Source organism: Lepidochelys olivacea, assembly GCF_965140295.1.
Source record: "Lepidochelys olivacea isolate rLepOli2 genome assembly, chromosome: 7".
Taxonomy (NCBI): Eukaryota; Metazoa; Chordata; order Testudines; family Cheloniidae; genus Lepidochelys; species Lepidochelys olivacea.
Genome location: NC_140417.1, coordinates 52,348,070 through 52,370,864, shown reverse-complemented (window position 1 = coordinate 52,370,864; position 22,795 = coordinate 52,348,070). Strand labels below are relative to the sequence as shown.

General features: G+C 44.3%; 1 protein-coding gene across 5 annotated transcripts in view; it reads right to left on the bottom strand.

The window, feature by feature from the left end:
- FANCD2 (FA complementation group D2) overlaps positions 1-22,795 on the bottom strand; it is a 183,552-nt gene that overhangs the window by 76,071 nt on the left and 84,686 nt on the right. For all 5 annotated transcript variants that reach the window (XM_084633083.1, XM_084633084.1, XM_084633080.1 and 2 more), the window contains exons 29-32: positions 22,326-22,472; positions 20,864-20,980; positions 4,095-4,226; positions 3,837-3,955 (exon numbers count right to left, since the gene is read on the bottom strand). In XM_084633083.1, coding sequence (XP_084489209.1) covers positions 3,837-3,955; positions 4,095-4,226; positions 20,864-20,980; positions 22,326-22,472 — 515 coding nt within the window. The remainder of the gene's footprint in view (positions 1-3,836; positions 3,956-4,094; positions 4,227-20,863; positions 20,981-22,325; positions 22,473-22,795) is intronic.

Genomic DNA, 22,795 nt, shown 5'->3' with positions numbered 1-22,795 from the left:
AGGAGTCTTAAGAGGGGATCTGGATTAAGTATTATGGCTTATGCAAATAAAATGAAAGATTTGGTAGCTAAGTGGGTGAGGGCGAAAGGCATCACAAGCTTGGAGGAAATGTGTGATTTGGTTACTCAGGAACAATTCCTGAATATGTGCAGTGATAATGTAAAACAGTATTTGTGGGACAAAAAAGTGAATGCAGTGGGTGAATTAGCTGGGTTTGCAGACTCTTCCGAGCAGTCACAAGCTGCAATTAAACACAAACCACTGGCAGAGGAGTGCAGGGTTGGGGGAAAGCAGAATCACCGTTTTACCCCTGGGAAAAGGGAGGCTGGGCGTTCGCCTCCCCATTCCCCTGTTACTCGTTCCAAGTCTCCTGCACAAGCAGAGGAGCCCCAGAGGTGCTACCATTGTAAGTCCACGGAGCACCCGAGGGATAAGTGTCCCTTGCTGAGCAAAAGCAGGCAGCAAGTAACGCACAAGGCTGCTACTTCTCAAAGCCAGGCTGTGGCCTCTTTCCACACAGGATTTGTAAAGCTTGCTTCCACACAACCAAGCAATGAGCATATGCATGCTGTTAAAATCAATGGGGAAGTACTTCTTGGCTTGAGGGACAAAGGTGCTGAGATTTCTGTGATCAGGAGGGACCTGATTCAGGAGAAGGATTTATTGCCAGGTAAAATGGCAAAATGGTGGGAGTTACAAAGTCCTTGCACATTTAGCTAAAGTTCACATGCACACTAGTCATTTGCAGGCTGAACTGACTGTTGCAACAGTAGCACACAATTTTGCACCGTTTCTACTGGGGAATGATTTCTTTAATGTGGCAGAATCTGTCCCAGGGTTGGTTAGCAGTGAAAAGAAATCTTGTGCTAAAAGCCCCGGTGGGGGGTGGTGAAGTCACATGGACTGCTGGGGGAATAGAAGGGTGTCTTTTAGATTCCTCTGTAGCAGTAAAGAATGCAGCTCTCGGGGCAGGGATGGTTGTGGCCAGTTCCTGTAGCCTCAAGGCAAGTCCTGGGGCGGGGGCTGGACAAAGCCAGCTCCTGTCCTGTAATCATGGGGGGGGGGGGGGGAATGTACCACCTTGTAGCAGGGGGGCCACCCCAGCCGCTGACTGCCAGAAAGTTACAGGTCAGCAGAGGGCAGGGGTAGCCCCCCTGCCCTGGGGTGCACAAAAACATGTGTCCCAAAGGTGAAATTTGGGGTCCTGGTGACCACTGCTGTGGGAACAGTCCCCAAGAACTCAGGTTGAGCTTGCTTCCAGCTACAAAGTAAAAAGGGTGGAATTTTGCTGGCAGTGAAGGGTCTGTCATAGCTGGTAGCTGTGAGCCCATGGCTGGATCAGGGTCACCTTCCCTTTTGGGGGACACAGGGGTGCCTGACCCATTGGGGAGCCCAGAGGGGGAAGCCCAGACAGAAGGAGGGGGGACCAGAAAGTCCACCCACCTTTTGTGGGGAGGATCTTTCCCAGGAGGAGGGTCTGCATTTAAAATGACAGACCCCTCTCCTGTAGATCAGGTTTTAAGGAAAAACCACGGGTCAAATCTCCTGGAGGAGGGAGTCCATCCAATTGACCTGTTGGAAACAGCAAGTGCGGTGTCCAAAGGGGTTTTACCAATCCAAGGCACTCCATAAAAAAAATGTTGTTCTTGCTACACTTGTAAAAGATAAAACGGTCTCTCCAAGACAGGAAGGAAAAATCTCTGCATGGGTAAAACTTCACAAGGGAGTGGGGTCCAGCCCAGAGAAATTCCAGAGGGAAGGGCCGAGGACAGGCATGGTTGCAGTACACCCTTTCCTTGCCAAAGCCTCAAACGCATGCCTGAATTAAAAGCCTTCTCCAAAGAGGCAGAAGAATCTGCACCAGAGTGTCTACCAGAGGGCACAGAAAACTGGGAAAATGCAACAAACACTAAACAAGGCAAACTGAGTAAACAAAGCCTGTCCACCGTAGATTTGCTGTTAATCTTGTGTCTTTTGCTAATTCATCTATGGGATAAAACGAAGGAGTTAATACTAGTGGTTAACCCTTTAAAAAGGTGGGACACACCTGATTTGTGGAAAAGATTGTTGTACATGCTAGGAATGGTGACAAAACAGCCCCACAAGCATGTTACTCTTCAGCCTATACCTGTAAACAGACTGGAGGCTTGGCACAGCAGCAAAAGCATAACAGGCCCATGCTGCTGTGTAGAACGGGAAACTGAGGCACACTGCCTCATGGCATTGGTGGCTAAATGCCAAAACACCTCCAATTTAACAGATATTGCTGTCGGCATTCTGTTAACAATATTACACCCCAACCTGTTTTCAGGCATCTGGGGACCAAAAACCCCAAAACTGGCTAGGACCCTTAGGAATAACATCATATGGTTTAAAGTGCTAAAAAGGAGTGTAACCAGAGACAAACAGGGATTTTACATGTACTGCCTCCGCCATGGACAGTGTCCAAGTCTCTGGCAGTAAGTTCAGGAGGAGGGTGTTATGGCGCCCCTCCATAAGGCTTTATGGAAATATACTTATGAATATAGATGACATAACCAGGATATGTTCTATGCTACATATGCCATGTAACATAGCTATGTAAAGGTTATAATCTACTGAATCTATTAATCCTATTTGTATGCATGTATCATTTTTGTATTCAAAGTTATGTATATTGGCCATGTACTCGCTTGATTTCTAAATAACTGTAGTAGAGCATTTGGTTAGTTCCTGGAGAAAGGATTTCGCAAAGTGAAGTGCCCAATCAAGAAGCACTTAAGGAACAATGCATCTTGGAATGCTCCAATCCACATAAGAAGTCTTCCTGGAGACATTCAAGATACCATGTGGGCAATGGCTTCTGCCTGTAAAAACTGTAAGTCATCCATGGACATGTGATTTGCCCAGGTGACTCCAGAACTCCATCTTGGAGCTGGACTTTGCATAGGAGAGAGGAGGGGGTCTCCATGCACAAGAGAAAGTCTTTTTAAGCTTGTGGAAGACCCCTCCATTTTGTCTTCAGATGGCTAAAGACAGAGCCTCTCCACTCCCAAGAAAGAAACTGGAACAAAGGACAATAACCACGGGGTGTGAGTGATTGCTGGACCCGGACTAGAAGGAGATTAGTCCGTAAAAGAAAACTTACTGGAACTGGTGAGGTTTTGTCTGTATTCAGTTTTATTAGACATAGACTTGCAGGTTTTATTTTATTTTGCTTGGTAATTCACTTTGTTCTGTCTGTTACTACTTGAAACCACTTAAATCCTACTTTCTGTATTTAATAAAATCACTTTTTACTTATTAATGAACCCAGAGTATGTATTAATACTTGGGGGTGGGGGGGAACAGCTGTGCATATCTCTCTATCAGTGTTATAGAGGGCGAACAATTTATGAGTTTAACCTGTGTGAGCTCTCTACAGGGTAAAACAGATGTATTTAGGATTTGGACCCCACTGGGAGTTGGGCATCTGAGTGTTAAAGGCAGGAACACTTCTGTAAGCTGCTTTCAGTTAAGCCTACAGCTGTTAGGGGACGTGGTTCAGACCTGGGTCTGGGTTTGTAGCAAGCTAGCGGGTCTGGCTCAAACCAGGCAGGGCACTGAAGTCCTAAGCTGGCAGGGCAGGAAAGCAGGAGCAGAAGTAGTCTGGGCACATCAGGTGGCAGTTCCCAGGGGATTTCTAAGACCCAACCCGTCAAAATAACATTTTCTTAAAAGCCTGCATCACTGCAATTTGATGTTCTGCATGTGCTATTTGCTACATATGAGTCCTTCAGTGAAGAAGAACCCACACAAAAAGCAATAAACAGGTTTTGTTTATATACCCCTATGCACACGCCACTCCTTACACTCACCAAGCAAATAGGAGGCGAAAGACCTGCAGCAGCTGCTGATAACAAGAAGACAAAAGCTGGTGCTCCTGGATGTTCACTCGTGGTCCATCCACCACCTCCTCGTTTTCTGTAATTAGTGCCTAAAACACAGAACAAACTATTAATTAAATATTATTTCAAGAATTATCGTATGTCATTGCCCCTCCATTTCCATAAAATAAATGATATAAAACAAAAAACCCTTGAAAATTGTTAAAAATCAAGTTGCTGCCTTCTGACCTGGAAGTAATTGTGCATGTTCTCCATATGATTACACAGTGGTTTCAGCAGCTCGACTGCACACTGAGCAACTTCTTGAGATGATCTCTGACACAGATGGGAGAATCCAATGTTCCTACAGTCTTTCCCCTGCTGTGAACCCAAATATTTAAAGTCACTTCTTCATTAATAATTTATAGGAGCTCAAAGATACTATCACACCACCTGATGGAAAGAATAAAACTAACTCAGCTTGTGCAGTCCTGTTCAGTTTCACTCATTGGCAGGTACTAAGGATACAAAGCTGAAGTCCACAAAGTTTAAGATGGCCACAGCCACAGGGAGCCAGAACACCAAGTAGGAAGGAGCCAAAATGGTTGTAACATTTCTAATGCTTGAATTCTACTGGGAAAGTGAGATTGGGAAACAAATGGGGTCTTTTGTGAATACACAACATGTATGAGGTGAGAGATGCTGACAAACATGCTAAGCAACAGTGAAATGCAGAATTAGTCTGCAGGAGGACAGAGGGCATACATTAGTTATATTAATTATGGTACAATGAGATTCTCTGGTTTACATTAGGAAACAGGGTAGATTGATTTAAATCAAAAGTCAGGAAGACTCGATTTAATCATGGATTTCTACATAAAAGTGCATTCTTGTTGGTTTTTATAACCTTAATACATATTCGTCACAACTCAGAGATAGATGTAGGTTTCATTTTTAGAAGGTACATCCTATACATTTTTAAAGTGATTTTATTTTGAAAATTTTTCAGATTAGTTTTACAGCTATATCAGAAAATGAATGATTGTTTCATTATTTCATTTACCAAAGGTAATTGAAGCAGATATTTATGAAGTTATTGGGAGGTGAACTATCTCCAATTCAACAGGTTAATCATTAATATTTGGAGGATTTTCTTGCCTTGCTGTATTAGGAGCAGAACATCACCAGACAGACATTTAAATTGTTTTATTTAACTAAAACAAAGACATTATGTATTCTGGATTTTTTTCTTCAACAGAAAACATATAATATTTTAACAAAACAAGCATATGAATTTTTGAATTTAGTTGAACATTCAAGTTTTTTAAAATCAGGTTTGTTTTTGTTAAAATTGTTTTATAGTTAAATGAAATATTTTTTTAAAAAACAAAAATTAAATCAACTACGTCAGCCAGGTCAACATGAGAAACTAAAAATATTGGCTTCTGCAGCTATCTCAGTCGTCTTCACCTTCATTTTCCTGTTTGTTCATAATCTGGAAAATAAAAACAAGCTTTCCTGCTTTTTCAGGTCCCAAACGATTTCTCAATTTGGAATGAATTAGTCCAAAGGAAGAAAATATTCTTTCTACACCAGCAGAAGAAGATACTGCTGTTAAAAGTGAGATTACCACTTCAACAGTCTCTGAATCCAAGTGCTTAAGTGACTTCCACCAGTTCACTGCTGTGACTTTCTTTAAAACCTCATCAGCAAACACATATTTCTTGAACGGTTCACTCTTAGCTCTGAAGTTTATTATAGTTGGCATTATGGAGAGTTGATTGCTGGATGTCCATGTCATAGCCAATTCCTCTTCTTCAGCAGTTAAGGTGTGACCCTGGTACCGAGTATTGAGAATATTTGCAAGAAAATGAGCTGGAGATAGTGCTTGCCCCATTCATTTTTTTAATGCTAGTAATTTAACTCTGTCATTGCATATTTCTCTCTTTAAGATCTCATTCAGTTACTTCCAAATTTCAACAGCGTCAGCAATAAAACAGCAATTTCCCTGCATTTTGTCCAAGACTACAGGAATAGGCTTCAGGGTACTCAGCATGTGTTCAACATTTCTCTTAAGCCCAATACTGAGAACTTTGGCTGTGACAGTGCCATCTATTTTTTCACGATTTTGTTCACAAACTGTCATCAGATTAGGCCAGTTCTTGATATAGTGCTCAAAACAGTCCACTACTGAGTTCCATCATACATCTTGTGGGAGAGTTAGCTTGCTTCCTCCCACTTTTTTCAGAGTAGCTGCTGCAAAGTGGTTGTTACGGAAGTATTTTACAATTTCAACATTAGTCTTTATTTCTGGAACACTGAAGTCTTTGGCTAGGAGGTGCATCAAATGAGCACTGCAACTGTATGTTATTAGCTTGGAACTCTCTTCACTCTCTTCTAAATTTCTTCTTATCTTGGATATATTTGCAGCATTGTCTGTGACCAAGCTGCGTACTAGACAGTTGCATTTTTTTCCCACAGTTTATTATAGCTTTTACTGCTACTTCTTGTAAGTATTCTGCTGTGTGTGCATTTCCTGATGTATCAATTGTTTCTGTAAGGAAGACATTCCCTTCTTCTGTTATCACACAAGCACATACAACAGGATCATTGTGAACATTGCTCCACCCATCAAGACTCAGGTTAACAATTTCACCCTCTAGAGCTTTTGTACACTGCTCAATTTCTCTTTCATACATTTTATCCAGCAACCTGCCTGCGACATCTGCTCTGTTCTGTGAACTGTATCCTCGGTCTTAATGACTGAACCATGTTAATGAAGTGTGGGTTCTCAATCATACGAAAAGGAGAGTTTGTTGCATAAACAAACTGGGCAATGTTTTCATCGATTACCTCTTTTTGTAATCTGCTGGTTCTGATCACAAACTTATCTATGGTTGTTTCTGGATGATGGAGACTGTTTTTCTTTTTGCTACAGGTGATTACTGTGGCTCTGTGACATACATGATGTGACTGAAACACTATCATTGGCAGATAATTCTGAAACTATAGAAAACAATGGTGATCTTGAAGGTGGATAGTCTTCGGAATCCTGTATGTTGAGGATGGATTCTCCTAAACAAAATAAGTCAATGCAGTTATTCAATTATTATTACAATACTGCTCATTTAGTATTACTCATTGCATTCACTGACCCCCAGTACTACTGTGATGGTGCTCCCCATAAGGCTTTATGGAAATATGCTTACGAATATATATGACATAACCAGGATATGTTCTATGCTACATATGCCATGTAACATAGCTATGTAAAGGTTATGATTTACTGAATCTATTAATCCTATTTGTATGCATGTATCATTTTTGTATTCAAAGTTATGAATATTGGCCATGTACTCGCTTGATTTCTAAATAACCGTAGTAGAGCATTTGATCAGTTCCTGGAGAAAGGATTTCACAAAGTGAAGTGCCCAATCAAGAAGCACTTAAGGAACAATGCATCTTGGAATGCTCCAATCCACATAAGAAGTCTTCCTGGAGATATTCAAGATACCATGTGGGCAATGGCTTCTGCCTGTAAAAACTGTAAGTCATCCATGGACATGTGATTTGCCCAGGTGACTCCAGAACTCCATCTTGGAGCTGGACTTTGCATAGGAGAGAGGAGGGAGTCTCCATGCACAAGAGAAAGTCTTTTTAAGCTTGTGGGAGACCCCTCCATTTTGTCTTCAGATGGCTAAAGACAGAGCCTCTCCACCCCCAAGAAAGAAACTGGAACAAAGGACAATAACCACAGAGGGTGTGAGTGATTGTTGGACCCAGACTAGAAGGAGATCAGTCTGTAAAAGGAAGCTTACTGGAACTGGTGAGGTTTTGTCTGTATTCAGTTTTATTAGACACAGATTTGCAGGTTTTATTTTATTTGCTTGGTAATTCACTTTGTTCTGTCTGTTACTGCTTGAAATCACTTAAATCCTACTTTCTGTATTTAATAAAATCACTTTTTACTTATTAATGAACCCAGAGTATGTATTAATACTTGGGGGTGGGGGGGAACAGCTGTGCATATCTCTCTATCAGTGTTATAGAGGGCGAACAATTTATGAGTTTAACCTGTGTGAGCTCTCTACAGGGTAAAACAGATGTATTTAGGATTTGGACCCCACTGGGAGTTGGGCATCTGAGTGTTAAAGGCAGGAACACTTCTGTAAGCTGCTTTCAGTTAAGCCTACAGCTGTTAGGGGACGTGGTTCAGACCTGGGTCTGGGTTTGTAGCAAGCTAGCGGGTCTGGCTCAAACCAGGCAGGGCACTGAAGTCCTAAGCTGGCAGGGAAGGAAAGCAGGAGCAGAAGTAGTCTGAGCATATCAGGTGGCAGCTCCCAAGCGGGTTTCTGTGATCCAACCCGTCACAACTACTTTCAAGGAGAAATTGTAAAAGGAAGATCTGCCTATTTCAGCTATTTATTTTTTATCATAACTGCATCTAAAATGATAGTACCAGAGAGTAACAACTATATTTTTTGCTCAAACATGAGAATTCAAGAATAGTCCAGAAAGAAAATAGGCAGTCCTTAAGAAAGAAATATGAAACAAAAAAGTTTACCAACCTGAAGATCCTGCATGTTCAGAAATAATCCTTTCATCATCTTCAACACAGCTTTCTCCTGAGAAGGAACACTTCTCATGATGTTGTTTCATTCTAGCTACCAGGCCTTGCATTTCTTTGTTGCACTGTTTGCATTTTGCACGCATGCCTGTCTTACCCACAGGTAGAGGAACTTCATTAAAATATTCCCAAACTGGGTCTCTTTTCCGGCCTGCTGTCATTACAGGTTTTCCCTTCTAGTGAGAGAGTGGTATGGTAGATCTCAAATCAATAAAGGCTACAATCAGAAAGACATCAAGACTTCTGGAATATGCTGCTCAAACAGTTTCACTTTTGTTTCTACTGCCTGTCCCTCCCTTCTCACATTTATCTCCAGACTTCTTCTCCTTGTCCAGATCTATTCTGACCCCAACAACCTTCTGTTCATTGAACTTTTTGAAACTTTGCACTTTTAGGGAGAGGTAAGGGATTGACTCTGTGTACACAAATTTGCAGAGGGACAATAGGGTTGAGGTCTGTTATTACCTCTAGACATTATTTATTTATTTATTTTAAAACATTTCTGCTGTTAACAAACATGTCATCTCTGGAGACACAAATCCACAGTTTGAGAGCAGCAAAACCAAATATCTCTGATGGTATCTTCTAGCCTGAGCACTGAGTCCCATTGGGTAGATAGAAAGATTAACCTAAATAATCAATTCAGAAGCCCCTGGAATCCCATAAAATTAGGTCCCTAATCCATGAATTATTGGAACTCATTTACAAAACTTTTCTTAAATATTACTTGACTATATTGTCTCATACTGTAGAATTAGAATTTATAATCCCTATTCCATGATCAGATATCTTTGAGCTATAATGTATCTTAATTAAAACTATCTTTAGATAGTTTTTTTCCTCAAAAAGCATTGTATAAAAAAAAATTCACCTAACAACAACAAATGCAAATCCTTGGATGCCAATTTCCATCTCTATTCTGGGTGATCCATTTGTTTCCAGGAGGGACTGGGTCTGTGGACCTTACTACTCAAAGAAAGGAAATTTTCAGGTAAGCATGGATGCATTTTCTTCTTCTCCTTTGTTTTAAGATCCACAGATCCATTACGATGGGATTCTCATAGCAGTGTGCCTCCAGATTAAGAAGCAGGATCATCCTTTAAATGAGGACACCCAAAACAATGTACATGATATATCAAGGAATCATAGAAGATTAGGGTTGGAAGAGACCTCAGGAGGTCATCTAGTCCAAGCCCCTGATCAAAGCAGGACCAATCCCCAACTAAATCATCCCAGCCAGGGCTTTGTCAAGCCACCCTTAAAAACCTCTAAGGATAGAGATTCCACCACTTCCCTAGGTAACCCATTCCAGTGCTTCACCACCCTCCTAGTGAAATAGTGTTTCCTAATAGCCAACCTAGACCTCCTCCACTGTAACTTGAGACCATTGCTCCTTGTTCTGTTATCTGCCACCACTGAGACCAGCCTAGCTCCATCCTCTCTGGAACCCCCCTTCAGGTAGTTGAAGGCTGCTATCAAATCCCCCCTCACTCTTTCCTTCTGCAGACAAAAGAAGCCCAGTTCCCTCAACCTCTCCTCATAAGTCATGTGCCCCAGCCCCCTAAATAAACAGGCCCATCCCTAGCAGAGGATAGTTTCAATCCATCGACCTCTGGGTTATGGGGCCAGCACACTTCCGCTGCACCATTCTGCTGGCTCTATATAAATATCTCCTCCATCTGCCCTTGGGCAATAGGCCTTGGAAAAGACTTTCGCTGAGGCATTGGCTAAGACTGGATGACAAATATGCAGAACTTGGTGAACTTATATATTAACAGCCATGTGGCCGCCCAGCAGCTCTCAATACAGGAGATATCACTACTCTACCATGGGATTTTCAGTGCTCCTAAGGCCTGGATTTTGGCCTTAACCAAAGGAGGACTATTTCTTGAATTTACTAGGGGAATGAATGTTATGACAGCTGTCAGAATTATATGTCGGAATTGGATGTACACTACTGGGTGTCATTAAGGAAAGCTCCCAGCTGCAAATAAAACATTCATCTGATTGGAAATAGGAGTCCTACTCTAATGGATAAGAAGTATAATGACACTTTCTGCAGGGGTTCAATCTGGGTAGTGCTGGAAGGAGCAGAATGAGGTTCCAGGGTCATGCTCTATGATCTTGCAGGGTTGGAGTAAGGCTGGTGCCCTAAGGAAACTGCCTTTTCTTGAACATGCAGAGAAAATTATACTAGAGAGACTTGATCTTTTTGCCTGGACACACTTATTCACCCACAATAAAGCCCTGCCGGGGGACCTCAATGCTATGTTTCACTAATTCAGCATGTTAGTTAAACTAAGGACTTTGTACCAGCCAGCAGAATGAGTTCTTTTTGTCGACTTCTCTTTGGAGTCCAGGAGAGCAATAATCACTCCACTGAAGTATTTATTTTAAATATGCCTGGCCCCGAATGGACAACTGGTTTTTGCAATAGCAGATCTCCTCTGTGAAACAGATATCTAAAGATCCAATGCTACGTTAATCAGGCCTGAGAACCATTGCCTCTACAGCCAGAAAGGCAATAATGGTATCACTGCCACCATCTTGTTCCTATGTTTGATATTGTACTGGGGAGCAGTGGAAAAGGTGGGAAGACATAGAGCACGGACCATGCGAGAGGTCATTCACCACCTCACATCCTGGCTCACAACACAGAGGGGCTACAGGGCCCCTGTAAAAGATTCTGATAAAAGATTCATCTGAAAGGATATAGTAGCCATCAGGAGGCCTACTCTAATGGCTGTTTCCAGATGCAAAGAAGTCGATCACCAGTCCACCAAATTGACTTATAACAAATGAACTATTTCTGGATATAGGAACCACTTTGCTAATCCAACTTCTGCCATGTAAGTCTTCGAGGATGTCGCTGCATCCCAGTGCCATTGATCAGAGATTTTCGGAAGCAGTGCCTGGTCGGGCGTGTGTAATAGCTCTCTTGCAGCCCTTCACAGCAGCCTATGTGAGGATGCTGTGACATCAAGATTGCTTTGAAATGGTGGATCTATAGAACCATAGTTATACTAACTCTATTGTGTAGCAGTGAAATGTGGGTTCTGAGGGAGACTGAATATTGAATCGACATTTTTGATTCTTGTCTTTGTGGGCCGCTCCATATCAAGTGGCAGCACAAGATCAGAAACACGGCTGTTTGAAGCCGAAACCGGCAACCACCTCCTTCAGCACTGGTTCAGTTTTGGTGGCCTTCCTGGTATGGACCTGTTGTTAGAATGGAAGACCAATAAATTCCGAAGTGTGTGTACCTGGGAATGCCGCCATATGGCCAGCAATCACATAGGCACCAAAAACTTTGGTGACAGGAGAAGATCATAGAATCATAGAATAACAGAGTTGGAAAGGATCTCTGGAGGCCATCTAGTCCAACCCCCTGCCCAGAGCAGGACCAATCCCAACTAAATCATCCCAGCCAGGGCTTTGTCAAGCCTGACCTTAAAAACTTCTAAGGAAGGGGATTCCACCACCTCCCTAGGTAACGCATTCCAGTGTTTCACTACCCTCCTAGTGAAAAAGTTTTTCCTAATATCCAGCCTAAACCTCCCCCACTGCAACATGAGACCATTACTCCTTGTCCTGTCATCTGCTATCACTGAGAATAGTTTAGATCCATCGTTTTTGGATCCACCTCTCAGGTAGTTGAAAGCAGCTATCAAATCCCCCCTCATTCTTCTCTTCCGCAGACTAAATAATCCCAGTTCCCTCAGCCTCTCCTCATAACTCATGTGTTCCAGTCCCCTAATCATTTTTGTTGCCCTTTGCTGGACTCTCTCCAATTTATCCACATCCTTCTTGTAGTGTGGGGCCCAAAACTGGACACAATACTCCAGATGAGGCCTCACCAATGTCAAATAGAGGGGAACAATCACGTCCCTCGATCTGCTGGCAATGCCCATACTTATACAGCCCAAAATGCCATTGGCCTTCTTGGCAACAAGGGCACACTGTTGACTCATATCCAGCCTCTCGTCCACTGTCACCCCTAGGTCCTTCTCTGCAGAACTGCTGCCTAGCCGTTCGGTCCCTAGTCTGTAGCGGTGCATTGGATTCTTCTGTCCTAAGTGCAGGACTCTGCACTTGTCCTTGTTGAACCTCATCAGATTTCTTTTTGGCTCAATCCTCTAATTTGTCTAGGGCCCTCTGTATCCTATCCTACCCTCCAGCATTTCTACCTCTCCTCCCAGTTTAGTGTCATCTGCATAACTTGCTGAGGGTGCAATCCACACCATCCTCCAGATCATTTATGAAGATATTGAAGAAAACCGGCCCCAGGACTGACCCTTGGGGCACTCTACTTGATACCAGCTGCCAACTAGACATGGAGCCATTGATCATTACCCGTTGAGCCCAACAATCTAGCCAACTTTCTACCCACATTGTAGTGCATCCATCCAGCCCATACTTTAACTTGCTGACAAGAATACTGTGGGAGACCGTGTCAAAAGCTTTGCTAAAGTTGAGGAATAACACATCCACTGCTTTCTCTTCATCCACAGAACCAGTTATCTCATCATAGAAGGCAATTAGATTAGTCAGGCATGACTTGCCCTTGGTGAATCCATGCTGACTGTTCCTGATCACTTTCCTCTCCTCTAAGTGCTTCAGAATTGATTCCTTGAGGACATGCTCCATGATTTTTCCAGGGACTGAGGTGAGGCTGACTGGCCTGTAGTTTCCAGGATCATCCTTCTTCCCTTTTTTAAAGATGGGCACTACATTAGCCTTTTTCCAATCTTCCGGGACTTCCCCCGATCGCCATGAGTTTTCAAAGATAATGGCCAATGGCTCTGCAATCATATCCGCCAATTCCTTCAGCACTGTCGGATGCAACGCATCCGGCCCCATGGACTTGTGCACGTCCAGTTTTTCTAAATAGTCCCGAACCACTTCTTCCTTCACAGAGGGCTAGCCACCTCCTTCCCATGCTGTGCTGCCCAATGCAGTAGTCTGGAAGCTGACCTTGTTCGTGAAGACAGAGGCAAAAAAAGCATTGAGTACATTAGCTTTTTCCACATCACAGTAATGGACATAAATTGAATATACAGGCAAGAGCACCTTAAGGACCAACCCAGAGATCAATCTGAGTGGGCACCTGAACTGCAAGGAGGCCGTGTCCCTTTGGTAATTGCCATGATGGTGTTGATGATGATAGGTAGACAGACAGACAGACAGCCCTTTTGCTCTAAAACAGAGAGAGTGGCACCAATCAAGGGCCTAACTCCAGACAGGACTGACTGAGAGACTGACCGATAGCCGAGGCAAGAGAGAACAGCTACTGACCCTGCACTTTGTCTAGCTATTACTTGCCAAGAGGTACTTTCTCTGGCTGTGCTTCACAGCCTTGTCTTATGATGTGAATTCCTTTCTATAGTTTTTGGCAGGAATCAGGATGGTAAGTCAACTTTTCTGATGACTCTTCTAACCGGAGAGAAGCCTTTAGGCTGTGGGTTTTTTGCCTTGCAAGGGATCATACCTACAGTACTGTTCACCCATGTTAGCATTACTAGTGACAGCCTGCAAGGCAAGTTGGGGTGTCAGATGACAGATCATATTTGTTTATTTTTGTTGTTCTGATACCACTGAGAGATTTCATGGAGTCAGGTGATGCCTGCATGGACTTAGCTGCCTGCGAAGAGCCTGGATAATGATGAGGCTACTCTTTCAGGTAAGCATCTCTCCCAGTTAGGAACACCAAGGAAAATAGCCACATTTATCTGTGTCAGGTTAAATATGACTGGCGCACACCGAAGAACTTTCTGGCTTTAAAAAACGGACTAGAAATGAGTGGTGGGCCAAGAGGCCCCTCACTGCTTGCCAGTTCTTTCACATTTGGGCTGCTGTCTCTCTTGTCACACCACAGCGATCAGTGCAGGGGAGGAAGGAGAGGTGGTGGGGAGATATGTCAATCTGCAACAGAAGTTTGGAGCAATAACCAGGACATTAGGGCCTGGCGACCCTCAGCTGGGGAAGACAGACTGATGCTTTTCCAATCTTTGAGGTGTGGCAGGAAATCCCCATCCCTCTCTCCCACCTTCCCAGGGTGCAGCTATAGCTTGACTAGGGCAGCTGCAGACCTCCGCAATGCAGTTTCACACACTCACTGTACTCTTGCCTGACAGAATCTATCCTCTTTGTCTGGTGGTTTTTTAAATATATTTTACTATGTAATTCAGTGACTCTGATGTGGCTTCCCTCCCCTGAGTAGGAAGAATGCTTTGGATGGGGGCATGAAGAGAGGAATCAGCACTTGGGGGAGGGATAGCTCAGTGGTTTGAGCATTGGCCTGCTAAACCCAGGGTTGTGAGTTCAATCCTTGAGGGGGCCATTTAGGGATCTGGGACAAAAACTGGGGATTGGCCCTGCTTTGAGCAGGGGTTGGACTAGATGACCTCCTGAGGTCCCTTCCAACCCTGATATTCTAGGTCTATAAACTGGTCTTTTCTACATGGATCTGCCCTGCTGCATGCCATGAAGGTGAGGCGGGCAACCAGGTGCTGAGGATTATGTGCCATGCTGCATTCCAGGAAGGAGAGCAGGAAAAAGAGCACTAATTTTATTATTCATTTATTTCCCTTTTAAGAGTTTGCCCCCATAATCCTGTTTCAGTGGGGTCATGAACTTGGGCTCAGAGATTGCTCTGAAAATATTTCCAGTGGCTACTGATCTCCCTGTCCTGAAAGAGGCCAGGCATATTTGTCTCCCCTCGCCAGCTGGAGCCCTTCTGGGTCCCTCAAGGAAAGTGCTGGTCTGAGGCTCAAGAATGGGCTGCCCTGAAACTCCCCTCTCTGGGCCAGGTGAGGCTGTGTTCCTCAGGAGGTCCCAGTCTGGGGTGTAGGAATCTCCTGGGTGGTGGGGGCTGTTATAAAAGTGGCACTATGGGAAGGGAGCTGGGCCCAAAGCCTCTTACCACACTCTCTGCTGTTGGCAGTGTCCGTATTGTGTCCAGTGCCCTCTATCTATGACCGGTGGGGAAGCGGAGGGGAAGAGATGGATGAACTCTGCAGTCAGAGGCAGAGCTGCTGGTGAGGGCTATAGGGACTCCAGTGTGATCTTCCATCTGGTGCACTGTCCTGCTGTCTTCACTTCCCCCATGAAGGTGCGGGAGAGGGAGCCATCTGATCTGGAGCCAGTTCTTTTCCAACCCTGCCTGTGTCCTTTCCTGTCTGGGGAGGTGGGTTGAGGTGAGCCTGTCTGGCCCTGGCTGCTCCTTGCCCAATAGAGCCATCCTCTCCAATCCTGTCTGCCTCCTCTCCTGCTTGAGGAAAGGGTCAGAGGTGACCTTGCCCATTCTGGGCTGCGAGGGAAATTGCATCCTGCCCACAGAACTGGCTGAGTTCCCCGCTCAATAAGGTGAAAGCAGGAGACATGGATCCTTCCTTTGGCGTCTGGATGTTCTCAGTGAAGCCTGTGGGCACGAACCACTGAAAATACCTCCAAAGGTAGAAGAGCTGAGGGGACAATCTCCCCAAAGAGTAAATGCAGCTCTGGGACGTGGCTGGGAATTAGACAACATGTTAGTTTAAAATTTTAAAATGAAGTTTGGAATTTCCCTCTGAAAGGGTCTGCAGAGGGAAGGTTAGGGGAGCCGCCGGTGATGCAGTAGACCAGTGGTTCTCAACCAGGTGTAAGCGTACCCCTGGGAGCACACAGAGGTCTTCCAGGGGCTACATCAACTCATCTAGATATTTGCCTGGTTTTACAACAGGCTATGTAAAAAGAACTAGCGAAGTCAGTACAAACTAAAATTTTATACAATGACTTGTTTATATTGCTCTATAGAATATACACTGAAATGTAAGTACAATATTTATATTCCAATTGATTTATTTTATAATTATATGGTAAAAATGAGAAAGTAAGCAACTGTTTAGCAATAGTGTGCTGTGTCACGTTTATGTTTTTGTGTCTGATTTTATAAACAAGTAGTTTTTAAGTCAGGTGAAACTTGGGGGTACACAAGACAAAATCAGATTCCTGAAAGGGGTACAGTAGTCTGGAAGGGTTAAGAGACACTGCAGCAGGCAAAGAACCCAGGAAGGAACTTCAGGGGATGGGGTATTCCCACTGAGTGACTGACAGGTCTGGTTTTGTCCCCAAGCTGCAAATAGTTGCAAGCAGGCCAATGTACCATTATAACAGACCTGTGGACCACAGCACAAAGAAGAACATACAGGAGTAGATGATTACAGCCCCTTCTGGCCTTAAAAAAGTAGGAATTCTTGAATGAATATGTCGCTAACTCTCTCTGTGTCAAAAATGCACGAGGTGCAGAAGTAAGGTTGTTTTGGTAATTTGGGCGGGGTTACTTGGGAAGAGTTAAGGGTGCTTAGGGCACATTTTATTTTTTAAGTTTAAAAATGAAATGAGAGTTTCCTCGATTTCCACTATACATTTTTTTTAATTCCAGCATTCATTTATAGTTGTCTTTCTTGCAGTTACAGTCCTGGTAAGTTTTTCTCATCTAAATTGCAGTTTCAGAAATAAAACGACTCCTGGAATTTCTTTGTTATTATAGACAGGTATTTACACATTTGTTGGACATAAACAAACACATGTCAATGGGATCTGCTAGTTACTAAGCACTTTTGAGACTCAGATCAGAGCTCTAGGTGAACATGGACTCAGAAAGCTAACTTTAGACACCTGTGTCACAAATGGAGCTGATATGTAACAAGATTATGAATAAGGCTACGATTCTGTGACGGAGGTCATGAAAGTAATGGAATCCATTACTTCCAGAGACCTCCGTGACTTCAGCCCGCAGTGCCTGGGAGCTGCAGAGTCCCCCTGCTACCCATCGTGGTTAGGAACTGTGCCCGCCCCACCCTCCCGAGCTCCAAGCCACCACGGGCAGCGGGGCACCCCCGCAGCTCCTTACCACTGCAGGCAGTGGGGCCCGTGGGAGCTCCGAACCACTGTGGGCAGCAGGGTCCCCTGAAGCTCTGACCCACCACGAGCAGCATGGGTGCCCTACTGCTCCCGGTCTCTGGGCAGTGGATGTGCCCTGGAGCTCTGAGCTGCTGTGGGCGGTGGGTGCCCCCTCAGTTCCTGGCTGCCACAGGAAGCGGAGCCCCTGGGAACTCCGAGCCTCTGCAGGTGGTGGAGGGACCCCCGTAGCTCCTGGCCATCATGGGTGGTGGGGGACCCCCACAGCTCCTAGCTGCTGTGGGTGGCAGTGGCCCCCAGAGCTCCTAGCCATGGGTAGCGGAGGGACCCTCAGCTCTCACCAAGGGCTCCCCGAGGGCCGTGTAGTGACCCCGCAGCTCCCAATTTTGTCATGCATATTTTTAGTAAAAGTCATGGATCGGTCATGGGCTTCCCTGAATTTTTCTTTATTGCCTGTGACCTGTCCATGACTTTTACTAAAAATATGTGTGAAAAAATCTTAGCCTTAATTATGAATACTGGAAGCATTGTTATGTATTAATCAATGACTACTGATGTAATAATGATAGGGGAAGTCATTGGGTCATAGGACTTTCCTTTCCTGTGCTGTGGAAAGAATAGGGAGGCAAGGCAACACAATGGCTTCCCATATAAGAACATCCAGATATACACTAGAAAGACAACAGGGTATAGCTGTTAGGGTCAAAGATCCTACGTCTTGCCTCCAATATGCTGTAAACTTGTTTTTGCAATGCTGGAGCCTACCAGATAAAAGGGCTACAAACAGTTAAAGCGTGTGTTGATTTTTACGAAGGTGAGGGGACTTGTCAGAAGCCATCTAGGGGGACAGGCTGACAAAGAAAGAGAGGCTCTATGGAGGAGTCTAAAGGAATTTAATCTTCCCAGAGCCAGGGATTGGCAACTCTTGTGGAAAAGCAAGCATTGCATTTAGGGGGGGTTTATTGTTTTTAAGATATGTTTTCTCTGAAAAGCTTTTGTTCTAAATAAATGTTGCTATCTGATTGCTGATTACCACTGTCCAGAGTCCTGGTGGGAACAGAACTGTAGGCTCGGAGTCCAACTATTCATATAAAATGATAGGGTGTAAATTAGCTGTTACCACAGAAGAAAGAGATCTTGGCGTCATTTGGGAAAGTTCTCTGAAAACATCCACTTAATGTGTAGCGGCAGTAAAAAAAGCAAACAATGTTGGAAATCATTAAGAAAGGGACAGATAATAAGACAGAAAATAGCATATTGCCTCTATATAAATCCACAGTATGCCCACATCTTGAATACTGTGTGCAGATGTGGTCCCCCCTTCTCAAAAAAGATATATTGGAATTGAAAAAAATTCCAAATAAATCCATTAGTCTTTAAGGTGCCACCAGACTCCTTGTTGCTTTTATTAGAATTGGAAAAGGTTCAGAAAAGGGCAACAAAAATGAATAGGGGTATGGAACAGCTTCCGTATGAGGGGAGATTAAGACTGGGATTTTTCAGCTTGGAAAAGAGACGACTAAGGGGAGATATGATAGAGGTCTATATAATCATGACTGGTGTGGAGAAAGTACATAACACTTCCTTATTTACTCCTTCTCATAACACAAGAACTAGGGGTCACCAAATGAAATTAATAGGCAGCAGGTTTAAAACAAAAAAAAGGAAGTATTTTTTCACACAACACACAGTCAGTCTGTGAAACTCTGCCAGAGGATGTTGTGAAGGCCAAGACTATAACAGGGTTAAAAAAAAAATTAGCTCTATCAATGGCTATTAGCCAAGACGGGCAGAGATGGTGTCCCTAGCCTCTGTTTGCCAGAGGCTGGGAATGGGCGACAAGAGAATGTGACAATGGTCTGTCTGGCCAGAGCTCTGGGATCTTTGTGACAAGGTGGAGGAAAGGGGACAAGTCTACAACCTGGAAGGCCAAGGGGTGGGACAAAAGAATGAATTCAAAAGTGTAAAGTTTTCTTATTATTTCTCGATAATACAAGCCTCTGTGAAGCAGGGATTCCTTCTGCCAAACAGTTCTGGAATAGGGAAGGATGGAGGCTGGTTTGGCATGCCTCCAGAAACTATTTACTGGAGAAGAGACTCCAGTAGAGACCTATGGGGAGGACTCACTTCCTGCTTGAATCTTTCTTGCTTCCTTACAAAAGGAAATTTTCCTCCAAACAGAAGCCACTGCTCCAGCAAACAACTTATTATTATTTGTTCTATGGTAGAGTCTAGAGGCCCCAGCTGATACTATGGCCCATTGTGCTAGGCGCTGTACAAAATGTAGTGCCTCAGACCCTGTCCCAAAGAGCTTACAGACTAAACAAAGGTTGGGAGAAAGGAAGGATTATTAGCCCCATGTGACAGATGGAGAGGCAAGTCACAGAGGGATGATGTCCCATGCCGGACTGGAAACTGAACCTAGCTCTTCTAAGTCTCAACCCAGTGCCTGAGTCTCAGCACAAGGCCAGTCTGCCTCTCCAAAGACGGTGCTACAGCTGGTAAACAGAAGAAAGGCACAATGGAAAAGGAGTGTAGTTTTCAATCTCGTCATACTCCAAAACAACTGGACTCAAAACTTCCAACAACAAAATATTCACCCTCAGGCAGACCTGAAAAATATCAGCCCTAAAAGATGCAAGTCTGAGATAGTTATGAGAATGTACAAAGGGAAATGCTCAGGCAGCCTCGACTTGGGGTGTCACTAACCCTTCTAAGTAACATAGCTCAGCACATCCTGATGAATGGCACCCCCAGGCAGGTGGGCTGGAGCAGCAGGCACATTCCAGGGAAAAGCCAGCTCCCCACACCAGAGCAACTTTGTAGCCAGCAGGGCAGACACAGAAGCAGCCTCAGCAGGTTCTGAGGCAGGGACCTAGGGACACTGCCATGAATGATGCTCCAAGTCCTTTTCACCCCGTCCCTCACAGTCTAGTCACCTCAGGTTCACTCCAGCTGCCCTTCATCCTTTCCTCCCCTCCCTCTTCTTCTGCACCCCTTCCCATCTATGTCCTCTCTCCACTCCTGTGTCTTTCTGTTTAGCAAATCCCCTGCTAACAAAACTTAAACCACAACATTAAAAACAAAAAACAATTAAAAACGGCAGCACTCTAATGCCCTTTGCTGCCCAGCCCTCGGCTCACACTGCTGGCAGGTTCTATCCCTTTTCCCTACCCTGTATCAGTCTTGCTATTTAGATTGTAAGCTTTTGGGGCAGGGACTGTCTACTGCTCTGTTTGTACACTGCCCAGTACAATTGGCTCTGACCTTAGCCATTTCCTAGGCACTACTGTAATAAGCCTAAGTATATGGGAAGCTCTTTCCAATTCAGCCCTGTGTAGAGAGCATACATAAGGCCAATGCACCACTGGTATCCCCAGCTTCAATCTAGCACAGATGCCTTCTTCAGGCTGTCTACCTGAGGGTGAATTTCACTCTCCGTGCCTCTAGCTAGTAAACACTTTGCCCCACCTCTCCCTTTTGTACATACCTTTAAGAAAGGGGCTCTCTTTGCAGCGGGTGGCATCAGTATGTGCTCCAGCTTTTGGCAAAGATCATCCAGAAGGAACACAAGCTCTGCTGGCCCTAACTGTACAATTTCTCTGGCCTAAAATTTCAAGGAAGAAAATAGTTCAGTATGTTCATCTCCATTAACCATCCTCAAAAGTAGGCACACAGGATCTTGGGTTATACATAGGATGGATTACCTAAACTTGGTAATTTAGGGTAACACTGATCCCCAAAATTCCCCATTACACATTGGACAGCTGTGGCAGCTATATGCTGTGTGTATATAGGACCAACTGAACAGGACCAACTGACCTGGCATATCTCCAAGAGACAGTCTAAGAAGTTTAAGGCCTATGAATTCTTACCCTGAATCTGTTTGGAAAGACCTGGAAGTAATTTAATCAAACTCATGCTACAGGACTACCCAATGCATGCTGGGCTCTTGTCTGAACTTTGTTTTGAGACTCCTGTCAATTCCCTCATTTTTCAGCTAAGATGGTTTGCTTTAGAAGAGCTAATGGAAAACTGTGGAAGGATGGCTGTGAACAGCCTCGGACTTTTCCATGGACTGAGAAATATAAATCCCAGTGACACAAAATCAACTCTGTTTGTCTTTACTCTGGTCAGTTTTTGTGTATGTCCTTTTCTATGCCTTCTTTTATTTTTCAATCCAAGTTATGGGTGTTGGGCCTATCAAACCTCAAGGTCCTGGTTTCTCAGGTATTACCATAATACCCTAACTGGTCCAGGACTTGGTTCTGCCTACTCATCTGATGTTGGTTACTGCACTGCAGATGAGGGGCAAAACTCCATGCAGCAGTGGGAATGCACCTCCAGTCCTGTCTTTCCCATCTGCCCTTTCATGGACATGATACTTTGCCTGCCCAAGGAAAGAGTCTTCTCTCTTTTTCTTCTCATGTGCCCTGTCTGTGTGTGTCCTGTCTGGTTGGGAAAGTGACTGGAGTGAACATGATGTTCTGACAGTAGCTGAGAATGGTTTGGATGTGACATCAGTGATGTGCCATCACTAAAACATGTGGTTTGTGACTTGCAATCCCCATTAGCTCCAAAGGGTTTAACACGTCCCATGTGGTTAGTAAGAGAGATCAAAGCCTGAGACTGATCAAAGCTGAAAGAGCCTCAAGATGGAGCACCAGCTGGAGGTGCAAAAGTAACATCTATTTGCCACAGCTATAGTGTTACTATCTGTCCTAGGACCTTCTAAGGCACCTGTCTTTTCCTGTGTGGATGTGGATACCTTCCCCGAAGCAGCATACTGACTTTCTGCAGTTGGGTTATGGGCCATGATGAGATTGGATTTTCTCCATTTTAGTTAAGCAGAGGAGGCTAAGTCTTCCAAACCCTCGGTGAGAATGAACCAGTTACAGCTCTGCAGCAGCCTTCTGGCCCCTCTTGGTACAAGTTTACTCTGTTACACTTACCTCTGTGTGCATCTCCGAGTCCAAAATAGACTTGGTCAGCAGCCCACAGTGCAGGATGGTGAACACCTCAAGGTCTAGCTCTCGGAAGAATGCACGGTAACTCTGCAGCTGCACCAAAGGGATCCCTGACTTTTTTTCAGTGGTGTCCTGAAATGAAAATGGCAATGTTAATAACAGAATAAAGCCAATGGTCACATCTGTGCTCTGGTAAAGAATACTGCATGTAAAAAATTTTGGTCCTACAATACAGGACTCTACATTATTTGGTACGTGTGAAAACAGCCAAGGGGTTTCCCTTGAGTGCATGATTTTCTCCAACACAAACCAACTCCCCTCTGCTCCCCCTAAACTATCCCAGCTCAATAAAGACAACTTCTCCCACATTCCGTCTTCCACATTTTTTTTCCCAGGTTGAGCAACAGGAAAGCCTTCTTGGTAGTCAAGGCGTGGAATTGTCTCCTAAGGAAGTG